This window comes from Gadus morhua, chromosome 7 (assembly GCF_902167405.1).
Source record: "Gadus morhua chromosome 7, gadMor3.0, whole genome shotgun sequence".
Taxonomy (NCBI): domain Eukaryota; kingdom Metazoa; phylum Chordata; class Actinopteri; order Gadiformes; family Gadidae; genus Gadus; species Gadus morhua.
Window position 1 is genome coordinate 10,068,319 of NC_044054.1, and position 19,082 is coordinate 10,087,400.

General features: G+C 44.3%; 2 protein-coding genes across 2 annotated transcripts; one reads left to right on the forward strand and one right to left on the reverse strand.

Moving 5' to 3' along the window:
- Nucleotides 1-338: 338 nt before the first annotated feature.
- Nucleotides 339-11,905, reverse strand: lrwd1 (leucine-rich repeats and WD repeat domain containing 1). Its single transcript, XM_030360365.1, has 16 exons — nucleotides 11,390-11,905; nucleotides 10,895-10,990; nucleotides 10,389-10,623; nucleotides 10,136-10,255; nucleotides 9,864-10,010; nucleotides 9,325-9,420; nucleotides 8,679-9,053; nucleotides 8,298-8,448; nucleotides 6,845-6,951; nucleotides 6,000-6,210; nucleotides 5,487-5,559; nucleotides 4,971-5,111; nucleotides 4,071-4,174; nucleotides 3,195-3,350; nucleotides 2,067-2,179; nucleotides 339-1,618 (listed from the first exon to the last, which is right to left on the reverse strand). The coding sequence occupies exons 2-16, from the start codon at nucleotides 10,972-10,974 to the stop codon at nucleotides 1,466-1,468; spliced, it is 2,262 nt and encodes a 753-aa protein (XP_030216225.1). The 5' UTR covers nucleotides 10,975-10,990; nucleotides 11,390-11,905; the 3' UTR covers nucleotides 339-1,465.
- Nucleotides 11,906-16,755: 4,850 nt separating this feature from the next.
- alkbh4 (alkB homolog 4, lysine demthylase) lies at nucleotides 16,756-18,754 on the forward strand. The gene is made up of 3 exons (XM_030360549.1): nucleotides 16,756-16,915; nucleotides 17,320-17,505; nucleotides 17,705-18,754. The coding sequence occupies exons 1-3, from the start codon at nucleotides 16,799-16,801 to the stop codon at nucleotides 18,257-18,259; spliced, it is 858 nt and encodes a 285-aa protein (XP_030216409.1). The 5' UTR covers nucleotides 16,756-16,798; the 3' UTR covers nucleotides 18,260-18,754.
- The last annotated feature ends 328 nt before the right edge of the window (nucleotides 18,755-19,082 follow it).

Sequence of the window (19,082 nt, forward strand, 5' to 3'; positions counted from 1 at the left end):
TTTCTATTAATGTACTTAGATGCAGCACTGTGAGAACCTCCAACTTCTTTTGCAATTACCTTTTGAGGCTTTCCCTCTATGTGGAGGGGGTCAATGATGGTTTTCTGCACAACGGTCAGGTCAGCCAGGTCAGTCTGCCTCATGATTGTGAATTCTACTGAACCAGACTAATGTAACCCTTTAAAGGCTCAGGAACCCTTTGCAGGTGATTTGGATTAATTAGCTTATTAAAGGGTGAAACTATGATCCTACAATATTGAACAATTTCACAATATTCTAATTTTAGTTAAAGATTTATATTTTGGTGTCTTCATAATCTGTAAGTCATCATTATAAAATTATAACAAATATGCTTGAAATATCTCACTTTCCCTGTAATTTGTCGATAAGATCTTTGTTCCACCTTTTAAGTTGAATTACTGAAATGAATGAACTTTTGCATGATAATTCACCTTTTTCGAGTTTCACCTGTATACTACACAGGACATCGACTATCTGATTATGTAGTCATTATCAGATTTTTACCATACAATTTTCTTTACCATCAGCAACCGTGAAACCTACAGCCGGTTCTGACTGGTCAATAAACATTACACAGTACTACCGGTAGTTTGTAAAAAACCAAACAGCGACTTGTTTCACGGTCCCACATCAGTAGCTGCGAATAGGGTGCCGACTTCAGCTTGGTGTCTTGGTTCGTATTTTGGAAGCCATACAGACTATACATACACTGCTAATACAGGACATTTCAGTGATGTAGTTAATCGCCAAAAAGGGCTTCCAGTACCACTAGTACTTTTTACTGACATAAAGAAAGTTTTTTTGTACTATTAATTGTAATTATTAAATGTCTGACATTTGTTTTGCCCCAAATAGTAAAGCAATTTAGCAATAATATCAAATATATTAAAATATTTTACCCTCAATGCAGCTTCCCCATAACGTTGAGAAAGTTTTCTTAGTCAGCATTTAACTCTGGTCACAGGATAAAAGCGGTTATGCAAGGTCCAACAACTCTGCCAGAAACAAATCTCAGATGTCTACCTCACGTTCTATTCAATCAAATGCCGCACAGCAACATTAAAATAATTGACTTTTCATCAAGACCATTTAACCCTTTTTGACGAATGGAAAATCACTTAAATTGAATATAAGTCGACCCACGATTGACGTTAAGCTGCATCTACATCAGCTTGATATGAGTAAAGAACACCCAACAACAAAAACACACTGGACAACCTTTAAAAGCAGTAAAACAAATGGCATGCAAATATCAAATACCTCCAATTGCACCTTTCTCATAACAAAGCCCCTTTCAAATACCTTTGTACATTTGTTACTCTATTTTTGCCATTCCTCATACAAATTATTCATAACCAACAAATTCTAGAATCACACTTCGACCCTTTGAAATATTGAGATGCGATCAGTATCCTTTAAAAACAAATTGTTTTCCTCTTCTTATTCAGGACGAGTCCTCCCTTTTCCACACTACTACCATGTTCTTATCACTGAGCGCCACAAGGTAGGAGAGCCCCTGTCCCATGGCCACACTGTTGATGGAGGGGACCTCCACTGGGCTGGAGTTCCTCATCAATGGGGCCGGCCACTCCAGCACCTGAGAAGAATCCCAAAAGACCCTCGTTAGCAGAACAAAACCATCAAATGCCCCATTACTCAAAGATCCTTGAGCAATGGGGTGTACTTCCTTAGCAGATGACTCAGTAATCCCCGTCAACCAGCAAGAAGAAATCCATGCAATACTGCGTGTTTAATTAAGTTCTCCAATAGGGCTTGTACTTATTAGCTACTTCTATTTTGAAGTATAGGAGCATTGGAATGTTGATTCATGTGTTGGTGGTTAGGATTTTTTGCTCATTGTTTTAGCAATGAATTGTGAAAATATTTGTCATTATGGGGAGATGTTGAGTTTGAAACTGCCACAGCGATTCTGATGCGAGACGTGACAAAGTATTCATTAGGTTAGTGTATCTATTTACGCTGGTTTTTGGATTTTACACAACTGAAACTCTCTTGAGCCATCGCCCGTCTGATGTGAACGTTACCTCAGTGGGGGGGACCAGTTCTCGGCGCTGATGATTGTTCTCCAGGAGGAGGTTGTGCAAACTGTAGGACCACAGCCGGCCCCGGTCGTCCCCGCACACCAGGTAGCCCTCCTCTGGAGAAGGACACGCACACGGTGGGAGCGGTTATGCTGGGCAGTCAAATTCTTGCAAATACAAAAGTGGATGTTAAATTCAATTGATTCATTCGTGTAGTCGAAGACACAACAGCGCGCAGAGGGAAAGATGGTGAGAGTCATTGGTACACGTTTCCTATTTATTCTAGCAAACCTTCAGTCACACTGGTCCAACGCAGCATGCCTTCTACTGGTGTCAGTAAACTAAGTAGGTGCCAAAAACAGATAAAACCCAGCTCTAGTTAGCTCTGTAAAGCAGGCTTAGTGCGCCCTCTACGGCTTTGACTCGGCCCCATCCCATTACAATTACAATCAGGGCCTTTAGCAGATGCCTTGATCCAAAGCGACTTACATCGGTTAATACACACATTGACACACCGACGGCAGAGTCAACCATGCAAGGCGACAGCCAGCTCGTCGGGAGCAGTTAGGGTTAAGTGTCTTGCTCAGAACACATCAACACTCAACAACCAAATTTCACAATAATAATAAAAACAAAATGTTTATAGAATTGCCTTCCACGGCGGCTTGATCATCGACAGACTTTTATTTCTACAGTTGGACCAAAGTGGAACGCCAAAGTAATCCCACATGCTTTAGTGAACTTCAAGTGATGGGTGGATAATGCTGAATCCAGTCCACCGGGGGATGCCAGGGAGGTGAAAACCTGCCCTCTGCAGGTCGGTTTCTGTTTAGTCACTCCTGGTGTGATCGTTTCATCACTTCTATCGTTCAAACTGGATATGTTGAAATTTGTTGTTCAGACTGATCTCCATGTCAGATGATTTCACCCAAGGTCTCACTCGTTATCGGACTGGACCGAAATTGAGACTATGCTCTTACTTTGCAGATCGTAAAGGGTTACACAATGGAATGATGAGGTGATTAGAGAAGATACCCAGAACAAAGACAACAAGCAATACCGTTGGGAGGCCCCCAGCCACGCACGACCCTAAAACAAACTAACCGTGTGTGTGTGTGGAGGGTCTCTCACCTGGACAGGTGCTGAGGGACAGGTAGGGAACGCTGGTGGTGGCCCACTGCAGCTCCGCCAGCAGCACGGCCGCCACGCTGCCGCGCCTCTTGGCCTGGCCCTGCGTCTGGCCCAGGCTCCACAGGTAGATGGAGGGCTGCAGGTGGCACTTGGAGGCTAGCAGGAGAGACCACACGCACACAAGTTTAGTGTTTACTAGTGCTGTCAGTTAAACGCGTTATTAACAGCGTCAACGCAAACCAATTTTAACAACGTTAATATTTTTATCGCGGCATTAACGCAATTTATTTATTTTATTTTTATTTTATTTTTTTCTTTGGCTCAAAACAAAGAAGCAGTAGCCTGACTGCTATGTTCAAGGCAGTATGTTTGCATGTTCATCGTTTAATTGCACTATAGGTTTTTTTTATTATCGTCCTGTTTTTTTTGTTTGTTTTATAGCCAACAGTATATGCCAACGTTGTTATCAATAAAAAAAACATTTGCACAAGGCAAGCTGATGCACTTCTCCATGTTGATAAGAGCATTAAAATGAGAAAAATTTATGGGACAAAGAAATCAAGGGATATTCAGCATAGAAAAAAGTTAACTATGACATTAATGCGATTAATCGTGATTAAATATTTTAATCCCTTGACAGCACTAGTGTTTACCCTTCACATCATTTACATTAAGTCTCACTGTGTAGAGATAGTAAACATTTACAGTCCACATTGTGGATGTATAAAAAAATATCCAACAAAATACAGCATGAGACGAGGTTAACTGAAGCAAGATGATCCGTTAATTAAGCATCGGTTTAGTTTCACAACAACAAAAAATACAATAAAAAAGGAATAAAACCAATAGATTCCCTTCCCGGTGGGCCCGACTTACCCACGATGTCATTCGTAAGGAATCCTAAGCCGTCGATAGTGCGGTAGCTGTGGTCTTTGTCCTCCTGCTTATATATGGGGAATGTAATTTCCATCTCTGCGGCCCTAAAGAAGACATGATCATCTTTTATGGCTTTGAAGCCACTTAGCCTAAGACGGCCTGGCCTTTTCTAATGTTGTGGGGAATAAGACTATTGTAAGCACACTAAAACAAACTCAAAAATGACATTCTGCAACCCAGCTCAAATTTCCAACTCTACCAGGAGATAATGACGGAAAATAAGGCAGAAGTAAGGAAATCTACAGAAGTGCATTTCAGAGTGCTGTAGTATTAAATCACTCAAACATACATAACCGTTCAAAAGTTTGGGGTCACTTTATTTTTTAAATAAAAGCACTTTTTTTTTCAAATGAAGATAACATTAAATTAATTGGAAAAACTGTCTAGAAATTGGTCATGTGGTAAATGACTATTCCAGCTGTAAACAGCTGAGGCACATTTCCAGCAACCATCACCCCTGTCTTCTAATGGTTTGTTTTTTAGCTAACCGTGTTAAAAGGCTAATTGATTAGAAAAACCTTGTGCAATTATGTTAGCACATACTGGAAAACATGATATTGTCTGGGTGACCCCAAACTTTTGAACGGCAGTGTAGGTTGGAATAAAGTGGCATACCATGAAGGCATATCGTAATAAAGTAAAGTATAGAAATATGGACTAGCTGAACTCAAGTGGTCCCGATGGTAGTCTGGATGGAGTATAAGGCCCAATCCCATTTCTACCCCTTATCCCTTCCCCTAACCCCTTCAAAATAAGGGGGAGAGGTAAGGGGAAGGGGTAAGGGGTAGAAATGGGATTGGGCCTAAAGCTCTGATCTGTCCCATTGATCCCTGGTCTCACCTCTTCCCGGAGCCTGGGCTGAGCTGGGTGTTGAAGCAGTGCAGGCCGCTGTCTGTGGCGGCCAGCAACGCGGTGTCGGGGGACGCCGGGGGCAGGCACAGGTGGAGAGGGGTGCTACTGCACTCCAGCACCATCAGCTGACTGAACACACAAGACGTTGCAGTTGACATTGGGGGGGCGTGAAAGAGGCCATGGCCGAGGGCTTGGTCCAAACCACCTGTGGAGCGGAGCTGCAATCGGTCTCTTAGACTGTTTCCACGGTGAGGACAAGACGGAGCACTTAGGATGGCTTTCATCTTGGAATATATTATCGTCCCTACATCACCCAAATCGGGTGGTGGTAAACTACAGAAAAACGGTTATACGTGAGTAGCCCCATATTCTTTAATATCTTGTCCTCGGTTCTTTAGCCCCACTCTAGCGACTGCAGTACTGAGATAGCATGTCCTTCCAGCTGTAGAAGAGGGAAACCAGGGGAAGAGCGTGTAGGCTTGGTTAGTCTTCCAATGCACTCACCTGGCCTTATATTTGTACTGGCTATCGACTCCTCCGATGTCCCACAACGTGATCTTGTTATCATATGCCCCAGCTGCAAGGCAAGGGAGGGACATTACCAAACAACTCCCCAATAGGTTAACCTTTGAGTGAAGCAACGGCCCTAGAGGGCGCCGTACAAGTGGAATTAAAGGAGAATCAAGCCCCAGCTTTGGCATGCCTTGGACGACTCCTTTTCTAGGAAACGTAAACTTCTGCATTCACAGCTTCTTATTGACTGCCGGGGTTTGTGGGTCATCTGCCGATTCAGCATTGACGCGACACAACCGTCCTACACTTATTAAAAGTGTATTGGAGGGGCGTTTACAGAAGGGCCTCCCTTTCAAATGGGCCGCCATGTTTAAAAACCGGGGGCTGCCAAACAGACCCGAATCAACCCAGTAGCCCACCATACGTTGGTAGATTACTAAGACCATTGCACCGTAGATGATAGTCCTAGAGCCAGAGAGACGGGGGACGGAGGGGACCACTCACTGAACAGGAGGTTCCCCTGCCGGGGACTGAAGCGCAGGGTGGACAGGGCCTTGCGGCTGGCCCGGAACTCTCCGTACGCCACGTTGGACTGGGGGTGGGTCAGGGTCACCAGGCCCCGCTTGCCCCCTGCCGCCAGGACGGCGCAGGGCCGCGCCGGCGCGCCGTTGTCCCGGGACATCTGCACCGTGGACCAGCCCAGGGTGAAGAACTCCTGCACGCACACGCACACACACACACACGTTAAGAGAAGCCACTTTTGTGTCGCCCCCCCCCCCCCTCCGGGTATGCAGTTAAATAAAGAATAATGCTATTTTCTTTCCTCTCTCTACTCTGACTAGGGCTTTGACTTTTGCTCAAAAGTCGTATTCAAAGTTTGTTTGTTTATTAATATTCAAATATTTATTAATAATATATTGACCATTAAATGCCTTCAGTAAGACCCAGATTGGGCTTCGCGAGGTTGTTGCTATGGTTACCGGTCTTGCGTGTTCCAACGGTTAATTAGGTTTCTAATAAATCGCCGTCTAATCAATACTTCATTCACTGCCTCTTCCGTGGTCATTACAATATTATGAATAGACTGCGTCGGGATCTCCGACGTCTCTCCCTCTCGGCCTGCCCATAACAGGTTTGAATATTAAGGGCTGCCTAATATTCGTTCGAGTTTTGATTTATTTTTTTAAATTCGAATTATATTAGAATAACGAAGTTCGGAGTCAAAGCCCTAACTCTTACCAACAACAGTGTTAAGCAAACCCTATCAGAACAACAACAGTATGGAGATCTTATAAGAAGACCAGCCCGGTCTAGCTCAGTAGGTGTGTGAGGCAGGACGTGGCTCAGACCTCGCCAGGGACTTTGTACTTCTTCATGACCAGCCCAGTCTCACAGTCGATCACACAGATCGAGTCTCCTCCACACGTAGCCACCAGACGACCCCCTGCGGTGAAACCTGAGGAACACAGAAATCCACTCAGTATGCTTACCTGCAGGGCAGAGGTTCAGGCTGATGAACAGATCACCACACAGGCACATACCGATACAGTGCATGTTGTTAAGGACAACTAATGGAAATCGATAAATTCAATTTATGGCTAGCTTAAGGCATTTATTATCAAAGCTTTTTTTTCCCCATTGTTGAAAGTATCGTTGATGCTGAAATAAAATAAAGTCTATTTCAATAAGCCTTCCTACTAGTTAAATAATGACGTGCACAATTAATTCAATCATAATATTAGACAATACCGACACCTATTCTTGTAGCTTTGTCCCAGGTCGTAGCTTACCATCATTAGCATTTTGAACCCTGCATATGAGCACAAACACAACCAAATGAAGTTATTTACTCAGTTTAGATTGCTCCATCGATCTCTGAAGGACCGGGAGGACTAGGAACAAACAACCCTTCACACCCGAGTATGTGCCATTCAGCGCTTAATTCATGTTTAAATTGGGTTGTGAATAAACCAAAGTCTGCTAGGCTACTCTTTTTGCATGTAAATATAACCACTGCCAGATGAATGGCCTTTGGATTGCTCGTCCAGGGAAAAGGATTGCTACACATCAGTTTGGGGACTCCGTGCCATGTGTCCTTAACTATCGGGTCACTTAAAATGACCAAAGCAGTCAGAAATACCATGTACAGTCTACAGTACAGAGTGTTGAGGCATTATTGATAGCTGTGATTACAAATCAGTTGAAACGAGTGCTGTCAGTTAAACGCGTTAACGGCGTTAACACAAACCAATAATTACGGCGTTCATTTTTTTAATCGCGCGATTAACACAATTTATTTATTCATTATTATTTTATTTTTTTCTTTGGCTCAAAACAAAGAAGCAGTAGCCTGACTGCTATGTTCAAGGCAGTATGTTTGTATGTTCATCGTTTAATTGGACAATAGGCTTTTTCTTTTGTATCGTCCTGTTTTGATCAGTATATGCCAATGTTGTTATCAATAAAAAAAACATTTGCACAAGGCAAGCCGATGCAATTCTCCATGTTGACAAGAGCATTAAAATGAGAACAATTAATGGGACAAAGAAATCAAGGGATATTTAGCATAGAAAAAAGATTTGCAATTAATCGCGATTGCTTGCGATTAATCATGAGTTAGCTATGACATTAATGCGATTAATCACGTTAAATATTTTAATCGCTTGACAGCACTAGTTGAAACCCTTCAGAAGGCATCCGAATGACAGAATCCAGGCGACCGATTAGGACATGACTTCTGGAGGGTTTCAACTCATTTGCAACCACAGCTATAAACCAAACATTGTGGTGGGGTGTACTCACAGCTGGTGTCTCCGCCGCCGTGGGGTAGAGGCTGGAAGGCGCAGGCCCACAGCGCGGTGCTGAAGTCCTCAGGGCTGTTCTGCTTACTATGGCACTGGAGCACGTGGAGCGGCTTCAGCTGCACCCTCTCCCCCTCTTCCCTCGGGGGCGGCTTCAGACGTGAAATAAAAATAAAAATAAATAAAAAATAATCGTTGACTTCACGTTGACTTTGTTTGGTGAACCGTGCAAGATTGTGCCCTCTGTGATGTCATGGATACGTCTATGTTTACAACACAGAGTTGTATTATTTGCGTTATTGCGTGCATGTTGTGTTAGTGTGTGCATGTTGGGGTAAATGGTGGATCAAAATCACTTGTCAAGTATACTCCGGGTGCTCACCCGAGGTCTGATGCAGCTCCTTTTCCTCGGGGACCCCTCCCGGTCCACGGGGGTAGCAGTGCTTGTGGGTAGACCCCGGTCTCCTGTTGCTCTGCGTTTGGGCCGGCCGCTGTCCTCTTTGGGCGGCGGTTGCTCGACCAGAATCCTCCTGGGGGTCTTGACCGCGGGGCTGGCGGCGAGCTGGGCGGATGCTGCCTTGCGTGGGCTAGCCCTGACGGCGCCAGCTGGGCCTGCTCTCTGTCGGGTAAGGTGGAGGGCGCCAGGGCTGTCCTTGGAGGGGGAGCTGCAGGCGTCTCCTCTGGCTCTTTTGCGAGGGGTCAGCTGGAGATCTTGGTGCAACAGAGATTGCTTCCTCTTGACTGGGGAGTTAATCACCTGAAGCAAAGAAAATAATAGATATCATAAGCATTATATGGACCGTGAACAGTATCTATCCATCTATCCATCTATCCATCCATCCATCACAAACACGCGCACATGGGAAGGGTGGATAATCGCTTAGTTAGTCACCATTTCCCACATATTAAGCCAATCACATCCACTGTACATTGACTAGTTTAGAGCCTAAACCAGCATCATAATAGCATTAGTTTGACAGAGTTCAATATCCTCAACAAAAAATACAACACAGCATTAAGAGTCATACGTTGTTCTCCTTTGTGATTATGGGCTCCTGGCTTTTGTCCCCTTCCTCGGTGCGCTGAAGCAGCGAGCGCAGGTATTCCTTGGCCAGTATCCCCACCTCAAAGGGAAGACATTTGATTTGAGACATTATTAAGATGCCCAAAAACCGTGCATAAAAATCCACTTGTTTTCATATTGATTTGCTAATTGGCTGCAGAACAGCTAATTGGCTTTAAATATGAACACATTTAAAGGTTTCGGCTGACCGACTAAAATATGGTTGGAATATTCAACAAGAAACAATCGTAATAGCTTTGAAGAGAGAACACAGCATACAGATAAGCCCGCCGTATTACACAACCCATCCTGAGTCAACTTAAATAGTTTTTTCTTTCCTAAAACATGGAGCACGTCGGTACATTTTTTAACTCAGTATTGTTAGAGCAAACCTGAGATAACACAGCATCTAAAAAGCTAGTGTTTGGGGTTATTCCTTCAGTCTTTCATTAACTGACATACCAGGGAAAACCAACACGTAAAAAGGTAAGATTCTGAGCTCACCCTCCATCGGATGTAGTCTCTGGTGGAGTTGGGTCCGAATTGGATGCTACATTGAGCCGTGGCCACAAAATCTCTCTCCATGTCCTCCACTTTCTCCTGGGAATTTGTTTCCAGGACGCCAAACTTTGTGGCCCAGACGGCAACAACCTGTTACAGCGAAGCAGGGCGCTACAATCGGACGGTGTTTGTGTCTAGTCATTTACACCAGGAGTGAAAACTACTTTTGCATAATGCACAAGTCGGGTTTATTGTTCCCGTTGCCGTCGTCGTACCCTGTCGTGGAGGATGCTGCTGCTGGTGTGGCGGATGTGGTCGGCCCTGCTGCCGATGTACTTGTCGTTGTACATCTTTAGCTTGGGCAGGAGCACCATCAGCTTGTACTCGTCGTTGACCTGAAGGGCCAAAACGTACGTTTGACTTGCTAGTAGAATGTACGATATATTGCACAACACATCAAAACCGATAGCAAATTCTGCTGCAGTAGCCTCGTTTCCCTTTGTTTTCTTTAATAAGGCCGTTCCTCACAGTGATATAAATGTTGCCGTCCAGTTTGAGTTCTTCCAGACCAGTGAGGGAGTCCAGGGTGGTGACGTCCTCCATCTCGTTATCCGAGAGGTCGAGAGAGCGCAGGCTGGGCAGGGCCAGGCCCTGGGGCAGCTCCTCAAGACGGTTCCCAGACAGATCCCATGACTCCAGCGACTGGAGCCGGGACAGCAGCTTCACAGGGAGGTCCTTACATTTCAGCGCGAGCAGAGAGAGACTGAAGCAAGCAGAACAACAAAGGAGGTCCCTTATTAATCATGAAAAGTGTACCTATTCCCATTGCGTTTAATAACAAACAATAGGCCACAATGACTCTGGAGTACATTGCTGGTTTTCAAGCAGTTGATATGAAATGTTACGATGCCAACCAAGATGTCCAGCAGAAGCCAGGCCCTTTGATGAATACTACCAATGGCCCTCATGGTCTTAGTCCTACACTCCAGTCACCATATTACACATTGGCTTAGGATAATAACAGCTATACTTACTTCAAGGTTTGGATTTGTTCCAGTGTTTTGTTTTTGGGAGACGCCCTCGCCAATAAAAACATTTCTGTTATCTTCGCCATCGCCTATTCTAAAATTCTAAAATAAAAGGAAAGGAATGTTTAAAGCAAAAGTTTAAGATGGAATATAGTTGTGCAAACAAAAACAATTAAATGTTGAAACTTAATGACAGTGACTTAGTGACTATAATACCCAGATAATATTTTCGTACAAATACCTCGGTACACTTCACAAAAGGTATCACAGCACCAAACAGAGCGAGGTTTACACACCTTACCAACAGTATGCTTACATCCGAGTCGCCCTCATGGGTTACTTTGTGCTCTTATTTTGTAGTATGTCAATCGAGTATTAAGTGGACGGTGCGATGTTTTTAAAACCTTGATTTTCAATATGCACCTTGCTGCTAGATAACGTACTAGTATAAATCTACTGGTTGAATTGTTTATATTTAAGTATAATTCATTCGCTACTCACCGATGCCGCCGACTCGCTCCCGGGAAAAAACTTTGTGCAGACCGTGACGTATTTTCCGAAAGAGGAACTTGTTCTTCTTCTTTCCAACCGAGGGTAAGGAGAGCATTAGCGCCCCCTACTGTATGGCAAGAGTTACGTGCATTAGCGCCCCCTACTGTGTGGCCGGAGTTATGAGGCTCATCTACCCCCACTGTCCCAAAACGTAAGTATAATAAAAAGAAAATAAATACAGAAAAAAAAAACTCGATCATATCAATAATACATATGCATAACTATAACGTAATAGCTTTATTAATTTATGATTATAATTCCACATCAAAATGATCCTATTCAAGTCCTCTCACATAATAATTGGATGAATCCCGTTTCTTTGCTCCAAGCAAAATCTCAGCCCTACACCTGGCTGCTGCGCATTCACGTGCAGTGAGCCGTGTCCCGAAGGCCAATTTAAGGTAGGGTAAGGGGGAAGGCTAACATCCCCTTGAAGTTGAGATTTTCGATGGGCACCCTTGCAACGCTACAGTTGTGACTTGCTCCCGCAATTCCTTGCGAGAAAATGGAAAAAATCAAGAAAAATCCTAGAAAGATGGCGGGCAAAAAGATGCGACAGGATCGAAAACCACAAATATAAGTGTTTTCTATGTTAATGATCATTGAATAAATGACAATTACCATCACATAATCATTATGCCATTTGAATGTTATAGGCATTTTCTTTATAACAAGCACAACCACCCAATCTCCCGGAGCACAGCTTCCAGGTGTCCCTGCTCCGGGCAGCCCAGCCGAGGGCTTCGTAGCCCGACCGCGGGCAACTGCGGGCTCCTCAGCCCGGCCGCGGGCTTCGTAGCCCGACCGCGGGCAACTGCGGGGTCCGCAGCCCGGCCGCGGGCTTCGTAGCCCGACTAGCGAGCAACTGCGGGGTCCGCAGCCCGGCCGCGGGCTGAATGGCCGACGGATCCATTGCTGCCTGAAACAGTGTAGCTAAGATGGCTGCCGTTGAGTATGAAAAGTATACTTCGAAGGAAAGTTAGCCTGGTTATTGCCAGACCAAAATCAATCATAGATTGCATGGCGAATTCAAATTGCCGGTGTGGGTGTCGGATTGACTCGGCTGCCAGATCGACTCGGGGTCCTAGATGCGCAATAATGACGCACTTCCTGTAAACGCTGGCTTTTAAATGCGCGTTATATATAAAAGAGGATCGGTTAACTCCATTCACTGAACGGGGCGATCCACTTTATTTCCAGCGCTCCCAACACAGAGTCAAAACAACGACCCACACTCAGACAATTCCGTTCGCCTCCTTCAGAATAAGAGTCCCTAACAGGAACTGGGTTACATATGCATTCATCAGTGCTTTTATACGTGTTTCCAATGGCTTTGTTTGTGCGAAGGAACGGGCTGCGTTCAATGAAATCAAAACCAAAACAGATTGAGCCTTCTTTTTATGTCCATGATTGATTCCCGTTTATAAACAACCCTTCCGGGTTTTGTCAGTTGGCGTGTGTTGATACGTCAAGGGTCGATACGTCATCTGTAAGCGCAGGACCCCGAGTCGATCTGGCAGCCGAGTCAATCCGGTACCCACACCGGCAGAACGGATTGGGGGTACCCAGTCTAAAGGAACAGAGAATATATGACACAACTTGTATTAACAATATAAAAAGTACAATAATGAGGAAGGTTATAAGATGTAAGAAACCCGCTAAACTATTTTGTAACAATTGCGAAAAAGTTTGTAATGGTAGGGATTCGCAACTGGCAGCCCGCATGCATCCTCACTTAGTGTGGCCCACAGATACAAAAAAATATAATGGACATTTTATCTATATATATATATTTTTATTAATTTAATATATATTTTAAACGCAACTGAATCTGTCAGTCATTATACTGTTCACCGATAGAGGGCGCTTCCAATGCAAAACATCTCAGGGCCCTGGGCCTTCCCCATTAGCGAGGAATAAAGACAGAGAGCCATGGCAATGAGCAGTGCAAAAATTAAAAGAAAACTCAGTCAAGAAAACTGTACCTTTCAGTCAAGATGGGAAGCAGAGTATCTGTTCATATAATTCAAAGGCAAACCCATGCGTCTAGTTTGCTTAGAAACAATAAGATATTGGGTGGGAAAAACACCACTGTTTGGAAGATTTTGTGGATGTATTAGGTCCAATCCCGTTTCTTTGCTCACTGTCTCAACCCTACATCTCAACCCTAACCCTAACCCTTACCCTCATAGCTCATGCTCATTGCTACCCCTAATCGATCCCCTACCAAATGGGACAACCCATTTGGGACAACCCATTTGGTAGGGGATCATTTCCCATTTCCCTGTGCCCCCTAGCAGATAACCAGACCCCTGGTAATGTTACAAGAGACAGACTGGCTGCCATTGTCTCGGGCAACGAGCAAGACCCATTGTAAAGATGTTTAACCTGAAATGGTATTTATATTTTGTAATTGGCATGTTTAAATAAAGTATAAAAAAAAAAAAAAAATTAATACTATTTGTCCCTCGTAATATACCTTTATTTTGAATGTCACTGAGCTACATGTTAAAGGTGGTATTAGGGTGCACTCACACTAGGCCATCTGGCCGTGGCCGTTGGCCGTTTTCACACCTAACCGTGCTCAAATGGCCCCATTGTTCTCTGGCCTGCACTCACACGAGGCCATCTGGCCGTGGCCGTTGGCCGTCGCAGCTGTGGCCTGGCCAAGGAAGGCTCTTGTACATACGTCATCACGTCGTAACACGTCATCACCAAGCGTCCGCTGCATGGACCATAATAAAGTCTGCCGCCAGTCAGAGTTTTAACAACAATGGACAACAACACAGAGAACACACCAACAGTTGAACTGCTTGACGCGATGTTTACCGTTTAATGGGAAAGAAGGCTCGTCGCCTTTATTATGTCCGTGGTCGTCGCATTGACTATCCGTCATCCAGCTCAGGTTGCGTAGCCGTGTGTTTGCGCGTGTCGGCTCATTAGCATCTGTACCGTAGCGGCCCGTGCCGTAGCAGCACACCTCTCCCAAGTGGCCAAATTGGCCCGGCCTGGCCAGACTGGCCACACTCCCACTGGCAGATTTGAGCATGGTTAGGCCACGGCCACAGCCAGATGACCTAGTGTGAGTGCACCCTTAGATAATAATCGGTTTTGAACAAGAACACTTTAGAAGAAACACTTTATTTAAATAAGAAACACTGAACCACACATCTAAAAATACACACACACGCATCTAAAAATACACACACACGCACACCTAAAAATACACACACACACACACACACACACACACACACTCTCTCTCTCAGCTTTTGAGAGAATGGTGGAGAATCACATCTTCTCCACCATTCCGCCAACTTTGCCTCGCTCTCCTCATGCCTCGCCTGCTCCCTGGCACTCTCCTCTTGGAAGGGGTGTCTGGGGTGGTGGAAGAGGTGCCTTGGGTGGAGGAGCACGAGGGAGAGGTGGGGGGGGGGGCTGGTGGCAGTGGACTCAACAAAGTCCTGAAAGAAAACGAATAAGAAGGAATAAGGAATTATATGCCAGAACTGGTTGATGTGGCCATATGTTATGTACAATATATAATAGCTATGTACACAATATAGTACTGCCAAAAAATACATTGATTAACCATGTAATATTACTAATATAATATAATATATTAGTATATATAATAATACTTATAGAATATTACTAATATAATAAAATATATTAGTATATATAATATGACTTATAGAATATTACTAATATAATATAATATAATATATTAGTATAAATATAAAGCTTATTTTTAACCTGGAGTCACTAGAACATGGAAGATCTGGATATCATACGACATGATATGCAGCCCGGTCTGCAGCCCCCGGTCGACGGCCGGGCTGCAGAGCCCGGCCGAGAAACCGGGTCGGGCGGCCCGCGAAAGTCGGCCGCGGACTTTCACGATCTTCCGCGAAAGTCGGCCGCAGACTTTCGCGATCTTCCGAGAGTCCGCGGCCGGGCTTCGAAGCCCGCGGCCGGGCTGCAGAGTATAATTAATAAAATAATTACTAGTTAATTACAGAGAAAACACTTACATTTGTGTTTTTCCAATCCTGTCGCATCTTTTCGCCCTCCATCTTGTCTAGGATATTTCTTGATTTTCCATTTTCTCGCAAGGTATTGTGGGAGCAAGTCACAACTGAAGCGCTTTGAGGGTGCCCATCGAAAATCTCAATTTTGAGGGCATGTTAGCCCTCCCCCTACCCCTTAAGCTACCTTTAAACTGGTATTGGGACATGGCTCCACGGCGCGTGAACGCGCAACAGCGAGGGTTAGGGCTGAGATTTTGAAGTGAGCCAAGTAATGGGATTCAACCTTAGCATTATGTTATCATCTGATAGTTCTCTATACCCGGCCAGGACCTGTATCATTATGCAGGAAGAAAACGGTATCCAGCTTCTCTGGAAGCAGAAGGCGGGTTGTTGCAGGAAGGAGGAAACTGGGGTTGCATTGTGCCAAGTGTAGTCCACATTGTTGTTGGTAGGGTGACATTGATGGCTTATATGATGAATGTGGGGTATCGGAAACAGTTGATCATACCCACAATCCGGGGGACTCTTGCCATTCTTGCAGTAATGCACTTTTCGTTGTTTGTAGAAGCCCCTCCGTTTGAAGGAAGAAGAACTCATCTCTACCTGCAGTGGTTCCCAAATGTTAACCAGTTATGTACCCCAGTGACCATGGACATCCTAGGACCTCCAGCATCGCGGACAGCTCACGAAAATGCTTTTGTTATTAATTCTTTGTTATAATAATTCAAGTGAATGGTTTTTCTCTCCTGTAAAAGTCCTAAATAATACTATATTGTGGGATATATACAACTACTTGTATACTCCCTGTGTTGGGGTCCACTCTGTGTATATCAGAATCACATGGATACTGTTTTTCTCATTTTGTGTTTCTCAGGAGTGTCCCATTTATGTCAGATTGTTACAAATATCTGACTTTCTACATGTGGTGGACTCAATGGACTCATTGACAGTTTATGCTACCAACTGTAGAACGACAAAATACATAGGTGCACCTACATCCACCCCATGTCCCCAAGCATTTATTTAGTTATGCTGCAGTTTTAATGCTGAGAAGTTACCTCTATGTCTAGGCCTATATAGTGTTTTTGCAATACTGAACATCTTTGCATTAGTATGTGTACATGAAATTACCTTGACGACGGTATATGTCCATGGTGCCAGCCAATAAGAAGCTAAAGGGTCTAAAAAGGCAAACAACAAATGAACCACTTGGGGCATCAATGATCTCGCTTCCAAAACGCTGCTGTGAACGAAGAAGACACTCTTGGAGGAAGTGACGCATAAGGTAAATACGGAAGTTTAATTCGACAGACCGATAGAAAAGACGATGTCCTCAACAGAGACCGATGATTATGTCAGCAAATGTGGCTGTAAAGGAATCCGAAGTTGTCTGTTATGTGAGCGACTGGAGGAGGAATACATATTAGACGGGGGCGAAGAGAAGGTACATGTTTATATAAAATAAAGCTTAACTTTAGACGGAGGGAGTTATCTTAAACGCTGGCAATTAATATTCCTTCTGACATTCAGCAGTTCATAAGCCACCATGTGATTATTTCTACGCTATGTGGCACCTTGTTCCCGGTCTACATCACTCTTGACACTTTATGGTTTATCCATCCTCTTTTGGTGCACACTTATTTTGTGTTTGTGCCTTTAACTGTGAACAACAGAGAGATTGCAGTTGTTTTAACATGAACATTAATTGATTTGTATAGCCCCTAACCACAGTGTCGGTCTCAAGTGAAACAAAACAAAGCCTCTATTTAATGTCTATGACATTTAAACAATATCACACGAGCACCGGTTTTTCCATCTGTGTCACCTAAACGTGTGTTGCCCTTCCAGGTTAAACTGCAATTCTGCTACGATCCCTTGCTAAAATCAGCAGTACGTAAGGATGGAGGTTCATCCCTCCCCTTTCCAGGTGTCCTCCTCTGGGAAGACTTCCTTTCCAAACAGGAGGAGGAAGAGCTTGTACACGAGATGGACAAAAACATCTGGAGCCCGTCCCAGTCTGGACGCAAAAAACAGGTTGTGTTTTACAATCAATCTACATTTATGCAGCGCTCTGTATACCTTTTTTTATCACATTTTGGCGTGCATTATTCTTTGAACCATGATTTTGTCTATATCACCAACATATACTGATATAATAATCTATACCAATAAATATATTAATAAATATATTCAAAGAAAACCAACCAACCTAAACTACATTTACTGTTATCAGGACTTTGGGCCCAAGGTCAACTTCAAGAAGCGGAAGGTGCGTCTGGGCAGTTTCCAGGGCCTGCCAGCCATCAGCCGGCCCCTGGTGGAGAGGATGGTTCAGCAGCCCATCCTGGAGGGCTTTCAGCCTGTGGAGCAATGCAACCTAGACTACCACCCCGGGCGTGGCTCCTCCATCGACCCGCACCTGGACGACTCCTGGCTGTGGGGCGAGCGCCTGGTGACCGTCAACATGCTCTCGGACAGCGTGCTCACCATGTCCCTCCCAGCAGCGCAGGCACTAGAACTCAGACTAGGGAGCGAGGACACAAACCGCGACGAGGATGACCTGGAGGTACAGGTGGCCGTCCGTCTCCCCCGCAGGTCGCTGCTGGTGCTGTACGGCGAGGCACGCCACAAGTGGAAACACGCCATTCACAGGAGGGACGTCCCGGCGCGCCGGCTGTGCAGCACGTACCGAGAGCTGTCGAGCGAGTTCCTGCCAGGGGGGCCGCAGGCAGAGGTGGGGCTGCGGCTGCTGGACGTGGCCCTGAGCTTCAGCCACACCGCCAGTTGACGGGACGCAGGCTGGGGGTTGATACGGATGCTAAAAATGTAAACATTTAAGGACTAGCTACTATTTTTAACTTTTGAACTGCCACTCGAGCACTCTGCTCTTTAGTTTTTTTTGCGAGTTACATGTACAAAGGCCTTTGTGTATCCAACACTGAAGAATAAGACTAAGAGGTTTCTTAAAGATTACATTAATCATAACAGTAATAATGGGACCTAATCATTTAATCTTGACTCACTTCGTGTCACCAATGGAAAAAAAATATTCAGTACAAATTACTGCAATAGCATTACAAAAAATGTAGATAAAAATGTTCTGTTTCCAAAGTCTGTTTGACCTTTTAAGACATCAAAAGGTTGACGTGTGATACTGATACATGTTAGTTGTACTGGTTTTACTTCATCAACTTTATCAACAAACTTGAATGTACAAGCAAGGCATAATTGCAGCAGTTGGAGCCATAATAAAAATAAACTGCTAATATTTGTAGAACCTTCAACAAGCTCATCAGTCATATCCTGAAATAACCATATTATTATTGTATGAGAGATATATGAATCGGAATAGCGATACTTATAATAGTTCATATAGGCTGTGTTATTGTCAAAATGACAGACCTGTTTCTTTGGTTTGAGTAAAAGCCGCTGCTATGTTCTTCACGTCACTACTTATCAAAGCACTTAATGGGACTAATCTATTAACTGGCGATATTTATGTCAGCAGGACTATGGATTTGTTTGTGCTAGTCTAACCGGCAGTAATCTCCTAGAAATATAATTAATATCAACTGACAGAACTAGTCTTACAGTTTAGTAGCAATTGCTAA

Excerpts from the sequence above, each read along its gene's own strand:
- lrwd1 (XM_030360365.1), bottom strand. The coding sequence starts at position 10,974 with ATGGCGAAGATAACAGAAATGTTTTTATTGGCGAGGGCGTCTCCCAAA. Across the intron at positions 6,211-6,844 it reads AGTACAAAGTCCCTGGCGAG|GAGTTCTTCACCCTGGGCTG; the intron begins GTCTGAGCCACG and ends GTGTGCGTGCAG. Across the intron at positions 5,112-5,486 it reads CAGTACAAATATAAGGCCAG|TCAGCTGATGGTGCTGGAGT; the intron begins GTGAGTGCATTG and ends TTGTGTGTTCAG.
- alkbh4 (XM_030360549.1), top strand. The coding sequence starts at position 16,799 with ATGTCCTCAACAGAGACCGATGATTATGTCAGCAAATGTGGCTGTAAA. Across the intron at positions 16,916-17,319 it reads TAGACGGGGGCGAAGAGAAG|GTTAAACTGCAATTCTGCTA; the intron begins GTACATGTTTAT and ends TTGCCCTTCCAG. Across the intron at positions 17,506-17,704 it reads AGTCTGGACGCAAAAAACAG|GACTTTGGGCCCAAGGTCAA; the intron begins GTTGTGTTTTAC and ends TACTGTTATCAG.